The 23,584-nt window shown below is 36.9% G+C and overlaps 1 protein-coding gene across 1 annotated transcript; it reads right to left on the minus strand.

The window, feature by feature from the left end:
* Positions 1-178: 178 nt before the first annotated feature.
* Positions 179-23,276, minus strand: ADH7 (alcohol dehydrogenase 7 (class IV), mu or sigma polypeptide). Its single transcript, XM_004040176.4, has 9 exons — positions 23,094-23,276; positions 17,406-17,507; positions 16,366-16,504; positions 15,961-16,048; positions 15,646-15,862; positions 8,471-8,731; positions 6,925-7,060; positions 3,418-3,556; positions 179-1,113 (listed from the first exon to the last, which is right to left on the minus strand). The coding sequence occupies exons 1-9, from the start codon at positions 23,145-23,147 to the stop codon at positions 1,089-1,091; spliced, it is 1,161 nt and encodes a 386-aa protein (XP_004040224.4). The 5' UTR covers positions 23,148-23,276; the 3' UTR covers positions 179-1,088.
* Positions 23,277-23,584: the final 308 nt, after the last annotated feature.

The raw sequence follows: 23,584 nt of genomic DNA on the forward strand, positions 1-23,584 counted from the left end.
TTTGCAATTTACCATGGTAGAAGTGTCCAATCTATATTATGCCCTAACATTGGAAGCCTCAATTTCTGCTATGACCACCCAACTTCTTATATGTCTTATAAAGTATTTTTATGTTTTCAGGCGCTTCAACACTTTGTTTATAACAAATAAAAGCTCAATAACAACATAAAAATGCCTGTTTAAAAATATATCACCACAAAACATTTTATATAATTTTTAATTTTCTTAAGAATTTTTAACATGTTTTAGATATATATAGATACATCAGTGTAGTTGTTAAAAACTAAAAACACTTTTTATTAAATGGAGTCACTACTAAGCACAGTGAATAGGGACTTAGGGACTTGCAATTCTACTGTATCAAACTGAACATTATGATAAATATGATAATATGATTCTAGCTCTATGTTTATATTCAGTATTACAAAAGGAATATTTTCTAAAATATTAATATATGCTGGCAAATAGCCTTGTGTACCCATATGATACACTTTTTCAGTTTCACCAAGTTATGTAATGATGATTCTTAATTGTTGAAAAATGTGCCCGTCCCTTAATCTTTTCTGTCTTTCTTAATCTAATCCAGTAATATGCATCATGGAATGAACTAATTTCAAAATGTAATCCAAGTTAACTCATAACAAGTGTTTAAAAAATACATTTATATTCAAATCTAAAAAATAATAGTTTCAATGTGTTAAGTGAATATTACTCTAGGAGATGCATTTACTATATCTTTATACGCTATATCTGTTTTGAGATATATATCTGCAGCAGCTGGTTAAAACTCTTAAAAATCTCCATTTCAACATAGAAATCCAAGTGTATGTTTTCTTAAAAGATACAATTATAGCCTTACAAAATGTAAATCAAAAATATTAACATTGTTATTATACTAATTCCCAGGTGCTCACAAGACTTTAAATGTTTATAAAGGTTAATAATTCTTTATAAGGGTTCTATGTCTTCAACAAATCTTTTACTTATGCTTGTATTTGTGAGACAGATACATGATTTTAGATGAGGGAACTCTCAAAAGAGAAACTCCAGTTCACCATGACAACACAGACCTCCTGCCACTTTGGATCTCAAAACGTCAGGACCGTTCGAATGCTGAAATGTAAAATGAGAGTTTTTAATGACTTGTTTTCATATCTTTCAAGAAAGAATAGTTTAAACAATTGTCCTTTCTATCTGTCATAGAAACTTCAAGTAAATTCTGTTATTGGAAATCCTCTGGGCTCAAAGTCCTTAACAATTAGTTTTCTTTGTTACGCAACTGTGATAAGGGTGTCTGAGCTAATTCTGAAAGCATCAGTATAATTTCAGTATGCCAACAAGAGGGAAGTGGTTTCCAGGCTGAGGAGAAAGCATGAACAAGCCTAGGAACATGTGAACAGGAAAGGTAATCCAGTATGTTTAGATTTCTGGATGCCCAAGAGATCCTGCAAGTAGATGAGACCTACTTCCCTCACTTTATCCCAAAAGCCTGCTGCAGAGGGTGATAGAATGAATGCCAAATTCTTAACTGTTGAAACAAAATAGGTTTTAGTTCAATAATAAAGGCTTTCAAAACCATGCTAAGACATTGACATTTTGGCAAAACTTGAGCTTGGCAGCTTAGTGAAAGACTAACTGGAATGTATTTTAATACAGAAGGTGGAAAACCTATTATCTCACTACCATGTCCATGTCAGAAATGATTAGACTGAATTAAAGCAATGAGCATGGGCAATGAGATGAGGGATTCTGAAGGAGAAACCAAGGGTTGCATCATCAAGGCTTAGAATTGGTTTGTATGTGGTAGGCAAGAGTGAAAAAGAAGTCAGACATGATGCTATGGCTTCTCATCTATAAAAGAGGAATGCATAATATAATGACTGAGATAAAAATTACTGGCGAAAAAATATTTCCAAGTGGGACATTCAAATAGAGCTGTGCAGGAAGTAGATGGAAATTGAAGAGTTTAGGTTTACAAATGTTAGTTTGGATGTCCCTGCTTTAAAGTGATATTTGAAGCAAAATTCCTGAAAGCAGAATTTATGTTTCTTTGGAAAACAAATAGTAATTATTTTCCAAGCAGGCCATACTAAGCTGTTAGTTTTGCTTATCTGAGTAAAGTAGTACTGAGTGGTTCTGACAGTTTTTCTTACAAAATCCCATTGTTTACTTGCTTAAAAAATGTGTGTTCATAATATGATGATCCTGTAGGCTAGACCAAATGTGGAGACAAGACACAACATTGAAAAAGCTCTCAGGTAAAAAAAAAAATTAGTAAAAATTTGGATCTCAATATACAGTTCCTTTTACTAATGAAATCCAAGTCCTTGGCACATAGTGGAAGCTCAATAATTATTTATAGGCCCAATGAGTGAAAGTCATTTCATCTTGTAGACAGGCTTTTTGATTGCTCTTTGAGACCTCCATGAGGTAGATGTTGTAGATAAAATTTGCATGAATTCATACTTGACCTCTATCCTTCCCCAACCCTCAGAAGCAACAAGAGTAGTAATCATCACACCCATGTTTACCAAAAGCTTGCCAAGCTCTGTCAGAGAAGTTTGTTATATGGTCAAAAGAGCACAAGTTTTGCAATTAGTTTATATACTGGCACTACCCCAGGAGGTTTGACCAGTTATTTATTTGCTTTCACAACCTCGGTCTTCATATAAAAATGGTAAAAATAATACCTGGCTTACAGGGATCTGAATAATGCACATCTGAGAAAGCACTTTGAAAACTGTAAAATAAGGAAATTTTGTGGCCTACTTGAAATAACTAGCAGCTTTATGATGAAATAAAAATAGCCACAATGCAATCAACTAGGTAAACAAAATCCAAAAGATTTTAAAAAATTGATTAATATAGTACAATGGCATACTAAGTTGGTGATATGGTTAGACTTTGTGTCCCCGCCCAAATCTCATCTTGAATTATAATCCCTATAATCCCTACATGTCAAGGGAGAGACCAGGTGGAGGTAATTGAATCATGGGGCAGTTTCCCTCATGCTGTTCTCATGATAGTGAGTGAGTTTTCACAAGATCTGATGGTTTTGTAAGGAGCTCTTCCCGCTTTGCTCGACACTTCTCCGTCCTGCAGCCTGTGAAAAAGGTGCCTTGCTTCCTCTTTGCCTTCCACCATGATTATAAGTTTCCTGAAGCCCCCAGCCACGCTGAACTGTGAGTCAATTGAATCTGTTTGCCTTATAAATGACCCAGTCTCGGGCAGATTTTTTTTTTTATAGCAGTATGAAAATACACTAATGCAGTGGGTAAAGAGAAGTAATTAGCTGTATCAATCTGGCTAGATTAAATAATTAGAAATAAAATATGAAGAAAACAGGCACATTTATAAGTACTAAATTTTAAAAGTAGCCTGTGGAGAAGAGACAAGATCATCATAAGAAACAGTTACCTTTGTCCTGAATTGAGCAGCTCAAATCCTTCACTGATTTTTTTAAATGGTAAAACATGAGTTATCAACTGGTCCAGGTCAAATTTCTTTGCCAGGAACTCAGTCACTAGTTTTGGGACATCATCTCTGCTTTTCAAACCTGTAAATAAGCACACATTTTCTCTTTAGACATTACTAAATAATCCTTATCTTTTATTATGTTATATTCATTCCTTCTCTTTCCTGCACTATGACTTTCCCTGTGTTAGATCATTCCCAGCAGTGTACAAATAAGCTGTATTTGTCCCAGCATAAGAAACAAAAGTTATGCAGCCATAAAAAAGAATGAGTTCATGTCCTTTGCAGGGACATGGATGAAGCTGGAAACCATCATTCTCAGCAAACTAACACAGGAACAAAAAACCAAACACCGCACGTTCTCTCACTCATAAGTGGGAGTTGAACAATGAGAACACATGGACACAGGGAGGGGAATGACACATACCAGGGCCTGTCGGTGGGTGGCAGGCAAGGGGAGGGAGAGCATTAAGACAAATACCTAATGCATGCGGGGCTTAAAACCTAGATGATGGGTTGATGGGTGCAGCAAACCACCATGGCACTTGTATTCCAATGTAACGAACCTGCACGTTCTGCACATGTATCCCAGAACTTAAAGTAAAATAAAAATTAAATTAAATTAAATTAAAAAGAAACAAAGGTTAAAAAAACTCTTCTGATACCCACATCTCCTTCCAGTCACCCCATATCTTTGCTTCTATTGCAGAGAAACTTCTTTACTTTACAGAAAGAATTGTCTTCAGTTCACTGTTTCTGGATCCTGTTCCTTTCCTCTCATCCTCTCTGAGCCCACTCTGATTACGCTCTTGCCCCCAGCACTGTCCTGCAATGGCTATCATCAAGGTCATCTTTGAGCTCCATTTTGACCCAGACAGGGGTCATTTCTCAGTCCTCCTCTTATATGAACTGTTAGGTATAATTGATACTGTTGGTGGCTCCCCTTTTCTGAAACACTCTGTTCCCTTAGCTTCTAGATACTACATCGTCATCATCATTGTCACTTTCCTTGCTCACTAGTTACTTCTTCCACAGATCTTTGCTGGGTCCTCTACATCTCCCAGACCTCTAACTCCAAGGATTCCTAGGGCTTGGTCCTTGGTCCATTTCTCCTCTTTATCTACATTTACTTCTAGGGTGACCTCCTCTGGTCTTGTGGCTTTCGATATACTCCTCTTAAAATACTTAGGTTTCTATACCCATCCTAAACCTCTACCTGTACTACAGACTCATACCCAATTGCCTACATTTTATAGACATCTTTATTCAGATATCTCACAGGTACCTGCACAAGTGTAACCTGCCCCAAACCATTCCTGGTTTCTACCACTTCCACCCTAGCCCCCAATCTATTCCTTCTATAGTCTTCCTTCTCAATAAATGATGATGGTGACATGATTCCTGTTGCTTAGGCCCCAAAATCTTGGATGCTACTCTTTTTGCCATACAATAACTATTTCGGCAAATTTTGTTGACTCTATCTTCAAAACGTATCCAAGAGCTGACTACTTCTCACCAGCCCCATCACTCCAAGCCAGCATCCTTTCCTTCCAGCATTATAATAACTTCTTCCATGGTCTCCCTGCTTGTGCCCTTTGCCCCATTTAGAGTATTCCCCATAGAGCAGCCAGAAGGAGAGTGTTAAAATGGAAGTCAGACCAGGTGACACCTCCCTCAGAAGCATCTATGGTTTTATTTCTCTCTCAGAATAAACTCCTAAAACCTTGCAATGGCCCAAAGGCCCCATATAATTTAAGGTCCTCTGACCCCAGCTGTGACTGTTCTTCTGTCCTCACTCTGTTGTAGCCATACTGACCTTTTCCCCGTTCTTATGGTTCTTGCCAACACCCTTTTGTATTTACTACGTCTCCTTCCTGGAATATTCTTTCCCAAGATTTCTGAATATCTTATTTATGTTTTTGCTCCAATGTTACCTTATCAAGGAGGCCTTCCCTGAACTTTATAAAATAGCATTCACCTCCACATCCACCCCAGTCTTCTGGCACTGCCCGTTACCCATCCTTTATTATTATCCTTTGCACTTGTAACCATATAGTATATTCTGCATTCATTTATTTATTGTCAGTCTCTATACCAAAGTGAGAGGATTCTCACACTTCCTGAGATCAGGGACTTGGTATGTTTTGTCTCTTCTCCGTTCCTAGCTCCTGGAATGGTACACTATGTACACAATGGTACCTGTACTCAGTATACACTTAACAAATATTTGCTGAATAACTGAATTTTACCTCTAATATTCCTGAATAATCTATAATCTTCCCACTTCCCACAAATAGTCAAAGCAAGGAGGTTCAACTTCTTATATCTCTTATTGTTTTGTTCTTCAAGTTTCATTTTCCCTAAAAAGCCTTCTCTATAAAACCTCATCCATACCAACTAGCCTCTTGCTTTTTTATGCCCCAAGTAATGTTGCAGAAAGAGGAAAAACTTTGTTCTCCCATGGACCAGCTTTAAATCTCAGTTCTCAACTTGAGAGCTATAGGGGCAAAAAACTTAATAGTTCCAAGTCTCAGTTTTATTATTCATTAAGTAGCTTCCTCAGAGAGTTACTGAGAAATAAAATAAACTTCAAACACATTAATGTAAAACTTTTAACATAGAATAAATGCTAAAAACTCCTCATAATTTGTTTTATAATATCTATAGCTGCACTTATTTTTATATTCTTTCTTTTATATTTGTTTTTGTGTCCTTCGCTACATTATGTACTTCTCTAAGTGAAGAACAATCATTTTCTCCTTTTTATACTCTTAACAAGTACTTGAATAGTTACTATTCTCTTATATTGTATAAAGCAGACTCTAATATTGGGAGTACCTTCAAAGCACCCAGTACAACTCTGTATGAAGTCACTAGAAAACGAGACTTTGTGAAGGAGGGAAATAAAAGGACTCACTGTGTCACCTACCTTGAGCAGAGTGGCCCTGGCTCCATCTCTCCTAAAACAATATTAATTGTTGAGTGATAATCTAAGTCCTTCCAGTGTGAATCTGAACTGTTCCCATAAAATGTGACAATCCCTTTTTTTGTTGTTGTTGGTTTTGGCTTTGGGTCCAGGATTTTTGTTGGTGCTATTATGAATCGAATAAATTCACTTTAATACACATTCTTGTGTATATTAATAATGGATTAAATCGGAACTTCCTGTTACATAATTCATCCCTATAGAAACACTACTGGTGTCTCTCATTCAGGCCTTTGGGGAACTTGAGTTGCAGATGCTAATATTAAAAATGCGTCCACCAATATTAGTCCTACATCAAGGTGAGGAGTGGAGAATTATCTTTTGTGTTATTATGATCACAGTTCCATTTTAGATCACTTCAAACTCATTCTTGGAAGAAAGGCCTGAGGAAACAGACTTCTCCCACTTGCCAAGCACCAGAGTGAAAGCCATCACTCCCCATCCAGAGGCTTTGCTTTCCTGACCTCCAAAGACACATCCCTTCCATGTGCGTCCAGTGAAGAGCAACATCGGGTCATAGGTGAGCATCTTGGCTGATGGAGGAACTCCTACTACCACGCTGGTCCCATAGTTCATGTGGCAGGATGCCAGGGCATCAATCTGAGTTTAAAACGGAGGAGATCGTTTGCTTCCTGTGTCTCTTACAGTGTGACATAAGCTCTGAAATGACCTATGTACTATGACAAAGTCATGAAATTAAATTAAGCCACCTTGTTTTTTACTTGCTTTAAAAAAATTTCTGTGCAACTTTAGTCCTTAATTAAATTTCTATACACATTTGCCCTTTAAGGCAGAAACAGCAATCAATGTGGTCAGTGTTTGTGGCATTTTTAGTGTACCATGGACTAAAATACAAGGGAAATTCTTGTGATATTTTCATACCAATATCACCACTTCAGATAAGCCTTAGAAAGCCATTTGAACCAAACTAAATTGAATTAAGTATACCAAATCATTTAGCGTAGTTTTTTTTTTAAGTTTAGTCTTAAAATTAAATAAAATACTAAAATGTGGGGCAAGAGAGTCCCTTTTCTTGGGAGCATTTCTGAGACTAACCTCACATTTTCTGGTCATTGACCCATCCAGTTATTAAGCAATAATTTAATACTTGCTAGATTGGAGCAACAGATGGCATTGTTTTTAGAGACCAGCCTTCATCAAGTAGCAACTGGAAATCAATAGGCTCTAATAATATATCCAGTATCACATATGGCTTCATAAACTTATGACCTAGAATGCTATTTGTTGATATGAAATAAATCTAAGTGATTCACTAGGAAAGAAATATGACAGCAATGATAAATTAAGAACTATTTATTCTTAAATTACCAAAAGCATTAAGGTGAGTTAATCTGCCACTCAATCTTGAGCAAAAGTGGCTTTATTCCATTTTTCCAAGTCTCCTTACGCTATGCCAGGCTGGAGCTTTCTAGTTCCAGGAATCTCGGATCTGTTTTACAGGTCTAACTGAAGGTCTGGTGCTGCGGGCTACCATACAGGAGGCATGGTTAGAAAATTGAAGGTTCATATTCTAAGGGAATTCAGATGAGGGCAAACAAAGCTCAGATGTAAAGAGTGAGAAGGTCGATGGATCACAGATTTGGGGGAAGAGACCACAACATTTGGAATAATCCCTTTTCACCTCTCCTCAGTCACCTTCTGATGCTTACTTTGCTGACATCCAAGAGACAGAATTGCTTTCGCCAAGAAATCTACATATACAAGGAAGATCATACTTAAAACAATTATCTAGAGGGTTGACTACCTTGCCATCTAGTCAGCTGAGAGTGGTATGATATGGTATTTAACTTTGGTCCAGTGAACCTGCTCTTAAGTGTTTGACATTTTAGGCAAAATTGCTATGTGATTATCAGTTTTTGCCTGAATAAAACTGACTATTGCAGAGATATTTCAATTATTGACTATTAATAAAGTTATAGAAAATTAAATTTACCTTGTACATATCTAATAACTTGGGTATTTTGTGGCTTCTCAAATTTTGGGTCTTACCATGGTTTCAAGATGCCCAATAACTTCAAAGGTGTATCCCACGTTGTTGCCTGTCATTTCTGACAGCACCTCACTGATGGGTTTGGTAGAGTCCTTGGGACTGATACACTCAGTGGCACCTACAGCCATGGCCTTCTCAAATTTGTCTTTGTTGAGGTCAATCCCAATGATCCTAGATGCACCAGCTGACTTACAGCCCATGATGACTGACAGGCCAACTCCTCCCAGGCCAAAGACGACGCAAGTGGAACCAGGTTTGACCTGTGGAGAGGAATGTTCTTGAACATGTTAGGTGTTAGGGTCAAAAAGTGAAACCTGAAAAGGGCCTCCAGTTAAAAACACAAATCATGAGTGAACTCCCATTCACAATTGCTTCAAAGAGAATAAAATATCTAGGAATACAACTTACAAGGGATGTGAAGGACCTCTTCAAGGAGAATTACAAACCACTGCTCAAGGAAATAAGAGAGGACACAAACAAATGGAAAAATTCCATGCTCATGGATAGGAAGAATCAATATCGTGAAAATGGCCATACTGCCCAAAGTAATTTATAGATTCAGTGTTATCCCTATCAAGCTACCATTTACTTTCTTCACAGAATTAGAAAAAAACTACTTTAAATTTCATCTAGAACCAAAAAAGAGCCCATATAGCCAAGACAATCCTAAGCCAAAAGAACAAAGCTGGAGGCATCACGCTACCTGCCTTCAAACTATACTACAAGGCTACAGTAACAAAAACAGCTCTTCAACAGAGAACATTTGCTCTTCAACAAATCTGACAAAAACAAACAATGGGGAAAGGATTCCCTATTTAATAAATGATGCTAGGAAAACTGGCTAGCCATATGCAGAAAACTCAAACTGGACCCCTTCCTTACATCTTACACAAAAATTAACTCAAGATGGATTAAACACTTAAATGTAAAACCCCAAACCATAAAAACCCTAGAAGAAAACCTAGGCAATACCATTCAGAACATAGACATGGGCAAAGACTTCATGACAAAAACACCAAAAACAATTGCAACAAAAGCCAAACTTGACAAATGGGATCTAATTAAACTAAAGAGCTTCTGCACAGCAAAAGAAACTATCATCAGAGTGAACAGGCAACTTACAGAATGGGAGGAGATTTTTGTGATCTACCCATCTGACAAAGGTCTAATATGCAGAATTTACAAGGAGCTTAAACAAATATACAAGAAAAAAAATGAAGAACCCCATCCAAAAGTGGTCACAGGATATGAACAGACACTTCTCAAAAGAAGACATTTATGTGGCAAATAAACATATGAAAAAAGCTCAATATCACTGATCATTAGAGAAATGCAAATCAAAACCACCATGAGATACCATCTCATGCTAGTCAGAATGGTGATTATTAAAAAGTCAGGAAACAATCGATGCTGGTGAGGCTATGGAGAAATAAGAACACTTTTACACTGTTGGTGAGAATATAAATTAGTTCAACCATTGTGGAAGACAGTATGGCAATTCCTCAAGGATCTAGAACCAGAAATATCATTTGACCCAGCCATCCCATTACTGGGTATACACCCAAAGGAATATAAATCATTCCACTGTAAAGACACATGCACAGGTATGTTTATTGCAGCACTATTTACAATAGCAAAGACTTGGAACTAACCCAAATGGCCTTCAATGATATATTGGATAAAGGAAATGTAGTACATATACACCATGGAATATTATGCAGCCATAAAAAGAAATGAGATCATGTCCTTTGCAGGGACGTGGAAGAAGCTGGAAGCCATCGTTCTCAGCAAACTAACGCGAGAACAGAAAACCAAACACCACATGTTCTCACTCATAAGTGGGAGTTGAACAATGAGAACACATGGACACAGAGAGGGGAACAACACACATCAGGGCCTGTTAGGAGGTGGGGGGTGAGGGGAGGGAACTTAGAGGATGAGTCAATAGATGCAGCAAACAACCATGGCACACGTATACCTGTGTAACAAACCTGCACGTTCTGCACATATATCCCATTTTTTAATAGAAGAAATAAAAAATCGTAACTCTGAGTCATTTGTGAATAAATTTAGATACAAATATAAATTTTAGAAATTTGAATCTGAAGGAGATGTGGAAGAAACAAAAATTAAATCTAGAAATTTCATTTTCAATTGTATTTCTTGATAAAGGTTTTTCTTTTAATAATGTATTAGGTCAAAGATTCTTTTTTTTCTAATAAAATAGACCTATTTTATTTTATTTTTTTCTAATAAAATAGATCTATTTTATTTATTTATTATTATTATTATTATACTTTGTTTTAGGGTACATGTGCACAATGTGCAGGTTAGTTACATATGTATACATGTGCCATGCTGCTGTGCTGCACCCATTAACTCGTCATTTAGCATTAGGTATATCTCCTAATGCTATCCCTCCCCCCTCCCCCCACCCCACAACAGTCCCCAGAGTGGTGTGATGTTCCCCTTCCTGTGTCCATGTGTTCTCATTGTTCAATTCCTATCTATGAGTGAGAACATGTGGTGTTTGGTTTTTTGTCCTTGTGATAGTTTGCTGAGAATGATGGTTTCCAGCTTCATCCATGTCCCTACAAAGGACATGAACTCATCATTTTTTATGACTGCATAGTATTCCGTGGTGTATATGTGCCACATTTTCTTAATCCAGTCTATCATTGTGGGACATTTGGATTGGTTCCAAGTCTTTGCTACTGTGAATAGTGCCACAATACACATACGAGTGCATGTGTCTTTATAGCAGCATGATTTATAATTTTTTGTTTATATATCCAGTAATGGGATGGCTGGGTCAAATGGTATTTCTAATTCTAGATCCCTGAGGAATCACCACACTGACTTCCACAATGGTTGAACTAGTTTACAGTCCCACCAACAGTGTAAAAGTGTTCCTATTTCTCCAAATCCTCTCCAGCATCTGTTGTTTCCTGACTTTTTGATGATCACCATTCTAACTGGTGTGAGATGGTATCTTATTGTGGTTTTGATTTGCATTTCTCTGATGGCCAGTGATGATGAGCATTTTTTCACGTGTTTTTTGGCTGCATAAATGTCTTCTTTTTAGAAGTGTCTGTTCATGTCCTTCGCCCACTTTTTGATGGGGTTGTTTGTTTTTTTCTTGTAAATTTGTTGGAGTTCATTGTAGATTCTGGATATTAGCCCTTTGTCAGATGAGTAGGTTGCAAAAATTTTCTCCCATTTTGTAGGTTGTCTGTTCACTCTGATGGTAGTTTCTTTTGCTGTGCAGAAGCTCTTGAGTTTAATTAGATCCCATTTGTCAATTTTGGCTTTTGTTGCCATTGCTTTTGGTGTTTCAGACATGAAGTCCTTGCCCATGCCTATGTCCTGAATGGTAATGCCTAGGTTTTCTTCTAGAGTTTTTATGGTTTTAGGTCTAATGTTTAAGTCTTTAATCCATCTTGAATTAATTTTTGTATAAGGTGTAGGGAAGGGATCCAGTTTCAACTTTCTACATATGGCTAGCCAGTTTTCCCAGCACCATTTATTAAATAGGGAATCCTTTCCCCATTTCTTGTTTTTCTCAGGTTTGTCAAAGATCAGATAGTTGTAGATATGTGGGGTTATTTCTGAGGGCTCTGATCTGTTCCATTGATCTATATCTCTGTTTTAGTACCAGTACCATGCCGTTTTGGTTACTGTAGCCTTGTAGTATAGTTTGAAGTCAGGTAGCGTGATGCCTCCAGTTTTGTTCTTTTTGCTTAGGATTGACTTGGTGATGCGGGCTCTTTTTTGGTTCCATATGAACTTGAAAGTAGTTTTTTCCAATTCTGTGAAGAAAGTCATTGGTAGCTTGATGAGGATGGCATTGAATCTATAAATTACTTTGGGCAGTATGGCCATTTTCACGATATTGATTCTTCCTACCCATGAGCATGGAATATTCTTCCATTTCTTTGTATCCTCTTTTATTTCCTTGAGCAGTGGTTTGTAGTTCTCCTTGAAGAGGTCCTTCACATCCCTTGTAAGTTGGATTCCTAGGTATTTCATTCTCTTTGAAGCAATTGTGAATGGGAGCTCACTCATGATTTGGCTCTCTGTCTGTTATTGGTGTGTAAGAATGCTTGTGATTTTTGTACATTGATTTTGTATCCTGAGATTTGCTGAAGTTGCTTATCAGCTTAAGGAGATTTTGGGCTGAGACAACGGGGTTTTCTAGATATACAATCATGTCATCTGCAAACAGGGACAATTTGACTTCCTCTTTTCCTAATTGAATACCCTTTATTTCCTTCTCCTGCCTAATTTCCCTGGCCAGAACTCCCAACACTATGTTGAATAGGAGTGGTGAGAGAGGGCATCCCTGTCTTGTACCAGTTTTCAAAGGGAATGCTTCCAGTTTTTGCCCATTCAGTATGACATTGGCTGTGGATTTTTCATAGATAGCACCAGGCCTGCCCTAAAAGAGCTCCTGAAGGAAGAACTAAACATGGAAAGGAAAAACTGGTACCAGCTGCTGCAAAGTCATGCCAAAATGTAAAGACCGTCAAAACTAGGAAGAAACTGCATCAACTAATGACCAAAATAACCAGCTAACATCATCATGACAGGATCAAATTCACACATAACAATATTAACCTTAAATGTAAATGGATTAAATGCTCCAATAAAAGACACAGACTGGCAAATTGGATAAAGAGTCGAGACCCATCAGTGTGCTGTATTCAGGAAACCCATCTCACGTGCAGAGACACACATGGGCTCAAAATAAAAGGATGGAGGAAGATCTACCAAGCAAATGGAAAACAAAAAAAGGCAGGGTTTGCAATCCTAGTCTCTGATAAAACAGACTTTAAACCAACAAAGATTAAAAGAGACAAAGAAGGCCATTACATAATGGTAAAGGGATCAATTCAACAAGAAGATCTAACTAGCCTAAATACATATGCACCCAATACAGGAGCACCCAGATTCATAAAGCAAGTCCTGAGTGACCTACAAAGAGACTTAGACTCTCACACAATAATAATGGGATACTTTAACACCCCACTGTCAACATTAGACAGATCAACGAGACAGAAAGTTAACAAGGATATCCAGGAATTGAACTCAGCTCTGCACCAAGTGGACCTAATAGACATCTACAGAACTCTCCACCCCAAATCAACAGAATATACATTTTTTCAGCACCACACCACACCTATTACAAAATTGACCACATAGTTGGAAGTAAAGCTCTCCTCAACAAATGTAAAAGAACAGAAATTATAACAAACTATCTCTCAGACCACAATGCAATCAAACTAGAACTCAGGATTAAGAAACTCACTCAAAACTGCTCAACTACATGGAAACTGAACAACCTGCTCCTGAATGACTACTGGGTACGTAACGAAATGAAGGCAGAAATAAAGATGTTCTTTGAAACCAATGAGAACAAAGACACAACATACCAGCATCTCTGGGACACATTCAAAGCAGTGTGTAGAGGGAAATTTATAGCACTAAATGCCCACAAGAGAAAGCAGGAAAGATCTAAAATTGACACCCTAACATCACAACTAAAAGAACTAGAAAAGCAAGAGCAAATATATTCAAAAGCTAGCAGAAGTCAAGAAATAACTAAAATCAGAGCAGAACTGAAGGAAATAGAGACACAAAAAACCCTTCAAAAAATTAATGAATCCTGGAGCTGGTTTTTTGAAAGGATCAACAAAATTGATAGACTGCTAGCAAGACTAAGAAAGAAAAAAAGAGAGGAGAATCAAATAGATGCAATAAAAAATGATAAAGGGGATATCACCACCGATCCCACAGAAATACAAACTACCATCAGAGAATACTACAAACACCTTTATGCAAATAAACTAGAAAATCTAGAAGAAATGGATAAATTCCTCGACACATACACTCTCCCAAGACTAAACCAGGAAGAAGTTGAATCTCTGAATAGACCAATAACAGGAGCTGAAATGTGGCAATAATCAATAGCTTACCGACCAAAAAGAGTCCAGGACCAGATGGATTCACAGCCGAATTCTATGAGAGGTACAAGGAGGAACTGGTACCATTCCTTCTGAAACTATTCCAATCAATAGAAAAAGAGGGAATCCTCCCTAACTCATTTTATGAGGCCAGCATCATCCTGATACCAAAGCCAGGCAGAGACATAACCAAAAAAGAGAATTTTAGACCAATATCTTTGATGAACATTGATGCAAAAATCCTCAATAAAATACTGGCAAACCAAATCCGACAGCACATCAAAAAGCTTATCCACCATGATCAAATGGGCTTCATCCCTGGGATGCAAGGCTGGTTCAATATACGCAAATCAATAAATGTAATCCGCATATAAACAGAACCAAAGACAAAAACCACATGATTATCTCAATAGATGCAGAAAAGGCCTTTGACAAAATTCAACAACGACCTTCATGCTAAAAACTCTCAAAAAACTAGGTATTGATGGGATGTATCTCAAAATAATAAGAAGTCAAAGATTCTTAATTCCTTGAACTCCAATTTACTTGTGAAATTTCATGTGATTAATTCAAAATTCCAGGGATCCTATCTAACATCACAGTTGATGGAAAAATGTATACTGAGAAATCAGTTTTGGTGAACAGTAACAGCATTACTGATAATAGGCAACAAACACTACTGTATTTTATTTCTGATATGCATTATAGGTGGTAATCAAAATGACTAATGACTTTATTGCTCTTTATATTATCTATAACAGGTGATCTGACAAAATTGTACTTTTTTCTGAGAAGTTGGTAATGTACTTACTACTCTATTTTGTAGTTATACAATAAATCTTACTTAGCTGACAAGAAACTAGGAGTAAAAGCTCTGACAAAAAGCCTCTGCTGTAACTAAAATACTGAGATCGTTCTATCTTAACAAACTTAACATATGGGGAAGGGGTATATTTTAAAGATGGAGAAATGATGCAGTTTGCAAATATAGTCAATAAATATTCTCAAGTGTAAAAAAAAGAAATAAAATTTCTAATCTGAATTTTTTATTTTTCTTTTAGTTGATTTGGCATCGTGTTGCTTGGCAGCCTGAATATGCAATACATTCTTTTAAATGTTTTGTTTTTTTTTCCAAAACCCTTCAAGATTCCAAGGAAATCATTTAAGAAAAGGAAAGAAGAACAAATAAACTAGCCTACCCTGTTTCTTACCTTGCCAGTTTTAACAGCAGCCCCATATCCAGTGGAAAACCCACAGCCAATTAAACAGACTTTCTCAGGAGGAGCTGCATCATCAATCTTAGCAACAGAAGATTCATCCACCACTGTGTACTCAGTAAATGTACTGGTGTTCATGAAGTGGTGGACTGGTTTGCCCTTGCATGTAAATCTGGTGGTGCCATCAGCCAGTACTCCACGACCAGTAATACTATTTGATACATCAAATACACGTGTTAATTAATTCAATTCAAAAATTAGCATAGGAAAAATGTAAATAACATTAAAGTAAAAATGACTGAAACCTACTCGCTCCTAATGCAAAGGTTGCCATCTGGGTTGCGACAAGCATTGCATTCTCTACATTGTGGCAGAAAGAGAGGGATGACTTTGTCACCTACAGGAAAAAAATCATGATATAAGATGCTGTTCATTAATGGTAAAATATGAAATTAACAAATGTGAATTGAGCCCATACTATAGGTAAAACTTTTAAAAAGATATTCTAAGGTTTATAAACACCGTAAGGTTTGCCTTCTAAAGGTTGAGGTTTTGCCAAATTAAACATTACTCAGTAAAATCCATTCTTGTATCCTTTTAATTCCCTGAATTGTGTTAAGGATCCCTCTAATAATTCCTAGTGTGTGCTATTTCCTTTGATAGGCTAATCAAAGCCTAATTATTTCAAACTTGTGGTTTGACACCTGTGTATACCTGGTTTCACTGTAGTCACTCCTTCTCCAATGCTCTCTACAATCCCAGTTGCCTCATGTCCCACAATCACTGGAAACTTGGACACCATTGTTCCTTTTATCACATGGTCATCTGTGCGACAGATTCCTGTGGCCAAAATCTGTGTTCAAAGACAAAAACATTGCACCAATCAACAAACTGATCATTTCACTGTTGGGAGAATATTTAACTTCTTGAAGAAATTATAATTGTTTAATCAATATATTTGCCTAATATAACAACATTTATTCTTAGACTATTCTGAGCCAAAAATCAACCATCAGACAAGATCCCTCTCTGATGGAACTTATAATATTGCTCCCTTATACCCTAGGTTGAATCTTGGTGCCTGTCAGTAGTAAATTGGTGCTCTTGTGAGGGAACCAGAATACAGATGTTACCATGTGATGGCCCCAAAGTAGATTTTTATAGCTAGGCCCTTATTGGGCTCTCTTAACAAAGAACAGAGGAAATGGCATGCAAGAAGGTAAGCAAAGAGCAAAATCTTCCTGCTACTGTTGCGCTCAGGTAACAGTAAGAGGGTCAAAGAAAGATTGGTAGCAATGCCTACTCAACAACTGGTGTCCAAAGCCAAGGTTAAGCTCTGTCCAAAGAAAGGGAGGAAAACGTTCCACGAAGTTGTCATTTCTCCAGGCACAAGTGAGTTCCTCATTCTTTGCAAAAAGTAACCTCAAAACAATCTGACTCCCAGAAGATTTTAAAAGAAGTCTTTAGCTATGATTATTAACCATTTTTAATTAGACACTATATGAATAAAAATTCAACAAATCAAAGGTATAATAAAGCATGTTAGCACTGTTGTTTTTTAAAAGGATAATGAACTCATTAATTTCACATCGAGTACAACCAGATCCTTAACAATATACAAGGGCCAGTAAAGGAATTAATACTCCAAACATGGGAAGCATCTCCTTATTTAAGAATCCAGCCTCACAACAGTGCTATATTCAATATAAGTTTGATAACGCTTTTGGCTTAAGTTCTCTAGGGCTCACGCTTACCTTAATGCGAACTTCTTTAGTCTTTGGTGGGGCAACTTCTATTTCCTCAATGGAGAAGGGTTGCTTCTGCTCCCAAAGCACAGCTGCTTTGCATTTAATAACCTAAGAAATAGGCAAGTGTTATAATGGGTCCCAATTATGCCTTTAACTACAGACTCCCTGACTAGTATAAATATGAACAGAAGAGCATATATAATATTCTAAGTTTTCCAGAATGATTTTCATCAAACACTAGTATTATAAGCCTTATAAATCATCTTGCGTGCCTTTGCTTAAGGTATGAGAAATGCAGCCCAGAGTAACTAAATGATGGATCCATGGTCACCTAGCACATGACATGCAGAGCTGGACTAGACCTGAGGTACTTTTCCCAACTTATTGATTTTTGTTTGCTGTTCACATAATACCCCCACCCAAAAATAGGTTATTTTGTTACAATTTCAAATCTAATAGATTAACAAAATTGTCCTTTGTGTATCGCTTATTCACAAGAGACAAATTTATAAAACAGAAAATGCTGCTGACTTGTCTGTAAGAATTTAAACCAGTATTTAATAGCTGCATATAATCATATAGCAATGGTGAAGAAATTAGATTATTAGCATGGTAAGGATGAAGGGAACCATGAACATCATGAAGCATACAGATTATGACTGTGAGTTCCTGGATGATTGAATTTGTGTCTGCATCTCTGCATCCCTTTTGCACCTAGCCCAGTTCTTGCACCTGGTAGGGCTTGATAGGCAGGTTAAAGCTTGTCATCTTATAGTAGTGGACACTAGGTGTGGAGATACCAGTGACTGGCATCCAGTTGTTCAACTGGTTTTGCTGTAGTTATTCAATTAAATGGTTTTGCTAAGATTATTGAATTATGACAGAGAGAGAGAGAGACAGAGACAGACACACATAGAGAAATTGTTTCCACCTTCCTACCTCCAAATCTGTCTAGGACTCCTATAAAATATTTTAATTAATTTGTTCAGATGCAAAATAAGTTACCTTCAACTTGTCAACTAACACAACAGTCCTAGAGAGCTCTTATGGATTCTTAAGTGGCTCTTTTGTAAAAAGGTTAAATGTGAAAAATGATACACTGGTAACAGATGGGCGGCTGAAAGCCATCAGTAGCTCAATTTAATATTTACCCTCTGCCTTACTAATGAAAATGTTATGGGTTACAGTGTAATATGGCCCAATGTTGAAGTTAGAAATCTCACACCATATTCCCAAACAAATTCAAGCTGGATTCATTGTTAAGATTTTTATTTTTTTATTATTTTTTTTTTTTTGACGCAATCTTGCTCTGTCGCTAGGCTGGAGTGTAGTGGCGCAATCTGGGCTCACTGCAACCTCTGCCTCCCAGGTTCAGCGAGTCCCCTGCCTCAGCCACCCGAGTAGCTGAGACTACAGGTGTGTGCCACCACGCCCAGCTAATGTGCTTTTGTATTTTAGTAGAGACAGGGTTTCACCATGTTGGCCAGCATAGTCTCGATCTCCTGACCTTGTTATCTGCCCTCCTTGGCCTCCCAGAGAGCTGGGATTACAGGTGTGAGCCACTGTGCCTGGCCCAAGATTTATTTTTAAAGTCAAACTATTTTGTCAATCAGTGAAGATGTAAATATTGATCATACTGAGCATGGAGTAACTTTTATGCTTAAGAGTGATAGAAAAAATAACAAAGGACAAGCCATGGGGAAAGAATGCTCTACTTAATAAATGGTGCTGAGTAACTGGCTAGCCATATGCAGAAGATTGAAGCTAGACCCCTTCCTTATATCATACATAAAAATTAACTTAAGATGTGACTTAAATCTAAAACCCAAAACTCTAAAAACCCTGGAAGATAACCTAGGGAATACCGTTCTGAACATAGGACCTGGTAAAGACTTAATGACAAAGATGCCAAAAGCAATGGCAACAAAAACAAAAATTGACAAAAGGGGCCTAATTTAACTAAAGGGCTTCTGCACAGCAAGAGAAACTATCAACAGAGTACACAGACAACCTACAGAAGTGGAGAAAATATTTGCAAACTATGCATCTAACAAAGGTCTAATATCCGGCATCTATAAGGAACTTAAACAAAATAATAAGCAAAAAGCAAACAACGCCATAAAAAACTGGGCAAAGGATATGAACAGACATTTTTCAAAACAAAACATACCTATGGCCAACAAGCATATGAAAAAATACTCAACATCACTAATCATTAGAGAAATGCAAATCAAAACCACAATGAGGTACTATCTCATACCAGTCAGAATGACTATTGCTAAAAAGTCAAAAAACAAACTGGTGAGGTTGGAACGAAAAGGGAATACTTGTGCACTGCTGGTGGGAAGGTTAATTAGTTCAGCCACTGTGGAAAGCAGTCTGGCCATTTCTCAAAGAACTTAAAACAGGATTAACATTTGACCCAGCAATCCCATTATTGGGTATATACCCAAAGGAATATAAATCATCCTACCATAAAGACACATGCATGCGTATGTTCACGGAAGCACTATTCACAATAGCAAAGACATGGAATCAACCTAAGCACCCATTAATGCTAGACTAGATAAGGAAAATGTGGTACATATTTGCCACAGAATACTATGCAGCCATAAAAAAATAAGATCATATTCTTTGCAGGGACATGGAAGGAGCTGGAGGCCATTATCCTGAGCAAACAAATGCAGAAACAGAAAATTAAATACTACATGTTCTCACTTATAAGTGGAAGCTAAATATTGAGTACCTATGGACACAAAGAAAAGAACAATGGACACCAGGGCCCATTTGAGGGTGGAAGGTGGAGGGAGGGTAAGGATGAAAAAACCACCAATTAGGTACCATGCTTATTATCTGGGTGACAAAATAATTTGTACACCAAACCCCATGATACACAATTTGCCTATGTAGCAAACCTGCACATGTACCCCTGAACCTAAAATAAAAGTTAAAAAAAGTCATAAAGGAAACAGCTTCTAAGAATTAAAATTTTGTGTGTTGAGAAATAGTAAATTTTCCACATTGACATCAAACAGTACTGAGGGAAAATATTAAAGCAAAATAGATAAAAGTTACCACATTTGATAAATACAATGCTTACTCGAATTTACAGAGGAAGTGTTAACAACTTCACTCCTAACACTCCTTCCCACTTCCACATACCACACTTACATCCTGGGAGATACATAGCAGGCAAAGGACCTATGGAAAAAACTGCAACAGATTAATGAATAGATTGTGACATGTTTGTTCTCACTCATAAAAACGCCTTTTAAAAAAAATAAAAATGAGATACAATTCTCTGCCTATCAAGTCTGTAATGAATTTAAAAAAAAATTTTTTTAAGACAATATCACACTCTGTTGCCCAGATTGTACTCTAGCTCCTGGGCTCAAGTGATCTTCCCATCTCAGCCTCCCCAGTTAGCTGGGACTACAGGCACAAGCCACCATGCTCTGATAATGACTTTTTACTTAATGAGAACTTAATGAGAATACACAGTATTGTCAGATAAATGGTAAAATGGGCCATCTTACCTATGTCAACCCTTTAGAAAGTAATTTGCATGGTACATCAAGATATTTAAGGATGTTGTGGCATGTTTACCCATGTAATTCCATTTTTAAAGGCTACGTCGAAGAAATATTAATTTTAGAAAAACCTCTCTATATAGCAGATGTCATCACAGCACTATTTATAAAGGAAAATACATAAACAATAATAGAGGAATGATGAAATAAATTGTGGTAAATGCAGAAATTAGACATTTAAAAATGTTTATAAATTGTTATAAATTGAAAAATGTTTAAGATGGAAAAATAGGATAAAATATTTGTATATTGTATGAGTACAGCTACATAAACTATGGATGGAAAAGTAGAAGGAAACACACACACAAAAATGGTAGTTTGGGGATGTGATATTATGATTGAGTTTTTTCCTTCATATTTTCTGACCTTCCAAATTTTCTAGAATAATCATTGGTATGGGATGAATTGTGTCTCCCTCCAAATTCATATGTTGAAGTCCTAAGCCCCCGTACCTCAGAAGGTGACTGTATTTGGAGATGGGGTCTTTCAAGAAGTAATTAATTTAAAATGTGGTAATCAGGGTGGAACCTGATCCAATATGGCTGGTGTCTTTATTAGAAGGGGAGATTAGGAAAAGGGAAGATCATGTGAAGACAGTGAGAAGAGGGTCATCCACAAGCCAAGGACACAGGCCTCAGAAGAAACCAACCCTGATAACACCTTAATCTCAGAATTGCAGCCTTCAGATGTACAAGAAAACAAATTTCTGCTGTTTAAGCCACCCAGTCTGTGATATTTTGTTATGGAAGCCCTAGGAAACTAATACAGTTATCTTTTACTTTTTTAATGAAAAAGAAAACATTTATTATAAAGAGAAAAAATCAATCCCAATGTAAAGGGAAACTCCTTTCAAGAGCTACACTGGAACACTACAGAAAGTTGGGAAATATATAATCCTTAGGCAAACCACACTATTGCATGACCATATATCAAAATCATATAGCTTTTATACTCTTTATATATTATATACTGTATTATTAATTGGAAAGTGCTGCCTTGAGGCTACTTTCTCCATCATCAGAAATGTTCTTACAGTGGATGAATATCGACTTCCTAGAAATAGTGTAACCAGACCTGAAGCATCTGTTGGGTGTTTAAAGTTGCAAATTTTTAAGATTCCTTTCAGTTCTAAGATTCATTAATATCCATGGGTAGAGTTGCTAGCTTCTGTAGTGCAAAATTAACTTCCCAAGTAATCTAGTTTTGCTGGATTTCTGACCCAAATTAGGATGGTTTTATTCCAGTTCTATCCAATTCTAGTAAAACTTATTTCAAATTCTAACATCATAGAGTCTCCTGACTTGTCACATTACCCAGACTTCTCATGTCATCTTTATTTTTCCAAAACCTTAAGCAAGCTAAATGCAAAATTGTTCAAGTTAAAACAAAACAAACAAAAAAATTTAGTCCTTTAAGCAATTATGTACCCATTTAAAGTAAGGAAATATACTGACCTATTTTCAAATAAAAAAAACAAAGCAAAGCTGTTTCTAAAGTTAATACCAACTCTGCTAACTCTGTTGTTTTTAGAACAATAAACATACTTTACCAATAATATAGTCTTGATTTTAAAGAATTTTTAAATATATATTTTTATAAAAATTACATTTGTAAGAAACCTAAAATTCACGACACTTTCTTGGCCATTTTGCATCCCAGAATTAGCATTTTCCATTCTTAATGGCAGGAACGTTTCTTCCAACATCTGGGCATGAGACCCTGGTCTCCCATTGAACTACTGCAGCGAGTGCAGCACATGCTACTGAGACGATTGAAGTGTCCTTGTGGAAACATTTGGCTTCCTGGAGCAATTGCCCAGCTATCCTGAAATCAAATTATGAATAATGCCAATATAAATCAATTTCTCTATTTTCCACCAATGTCTTGCTGACATTGGATATGCTATTTCCAACTTACCCCTGCTTCCACTGACATTCTCTGAAACACCATATCCAGTGTTTCCCTCACTGTATGCCTGCTCACCAAGCATCATTCCTCAAGGAATATCTCCAAGTGTTTAATTACTTTAATGGATTCAAAGTTCTAAGTATCAGCCTCACATCATTAGGTCATGATGAGGAGGGGACAGAAATGTTCCACTTACTTTTCCAGCAGTGCCCATCCTGTCTTTGTCTTGGATCTGTATTTCTGCAAACATAGACCTTTTCTGACTGATGCTCGGTTCACTCTGTTGTATATAACAGCAGCTTGTGCCTTCACATAGATAGTCTGGCTTCAGAGTTCCACCTTCAGCAATATGACTCACAGCCGTCACAACTTTCCAATGGTCTGCAAGCCCTACCCTTTGCAGACCAACTTATAAAAAGAAATACAGTAACTACTATGATCAAACCAAGAGGAGGGATCTAACAAAAACAAGATAATCAAAGCTATTGAAAAGGGCTGAAAGCATTCCTATCCACCTTATTTTGAAGGATATAAAAACGGGTTAGGTTACTTCACTTCATCACAATCATGAAAAATGTATTGGGTGTTTAAGTGCAAGCTGCTTTGCCTAGGCACGGCTGATTTTAGAGATGCGTGTGTACATCTCTACTTCTTTATGCTCTACTTCATTCTGCAAAGACTTGATGT

The sequence above is a fragment of the Gorilla gorilla genome, chromosome 3 (assembly GCF_029281585.2).
Source record: "Gorilla gorilla gorilla isolate KB3781 chromosome 3, NHGRI_mGorGor1-v2.1_pri, whole genome shotgun sequence".
Taxonomy (NCBI): Eukaryota; Metazoa; Chordata; class Mammalia; order Primates; family Hominidae; genus Gorilla; species Gorilla gorilla.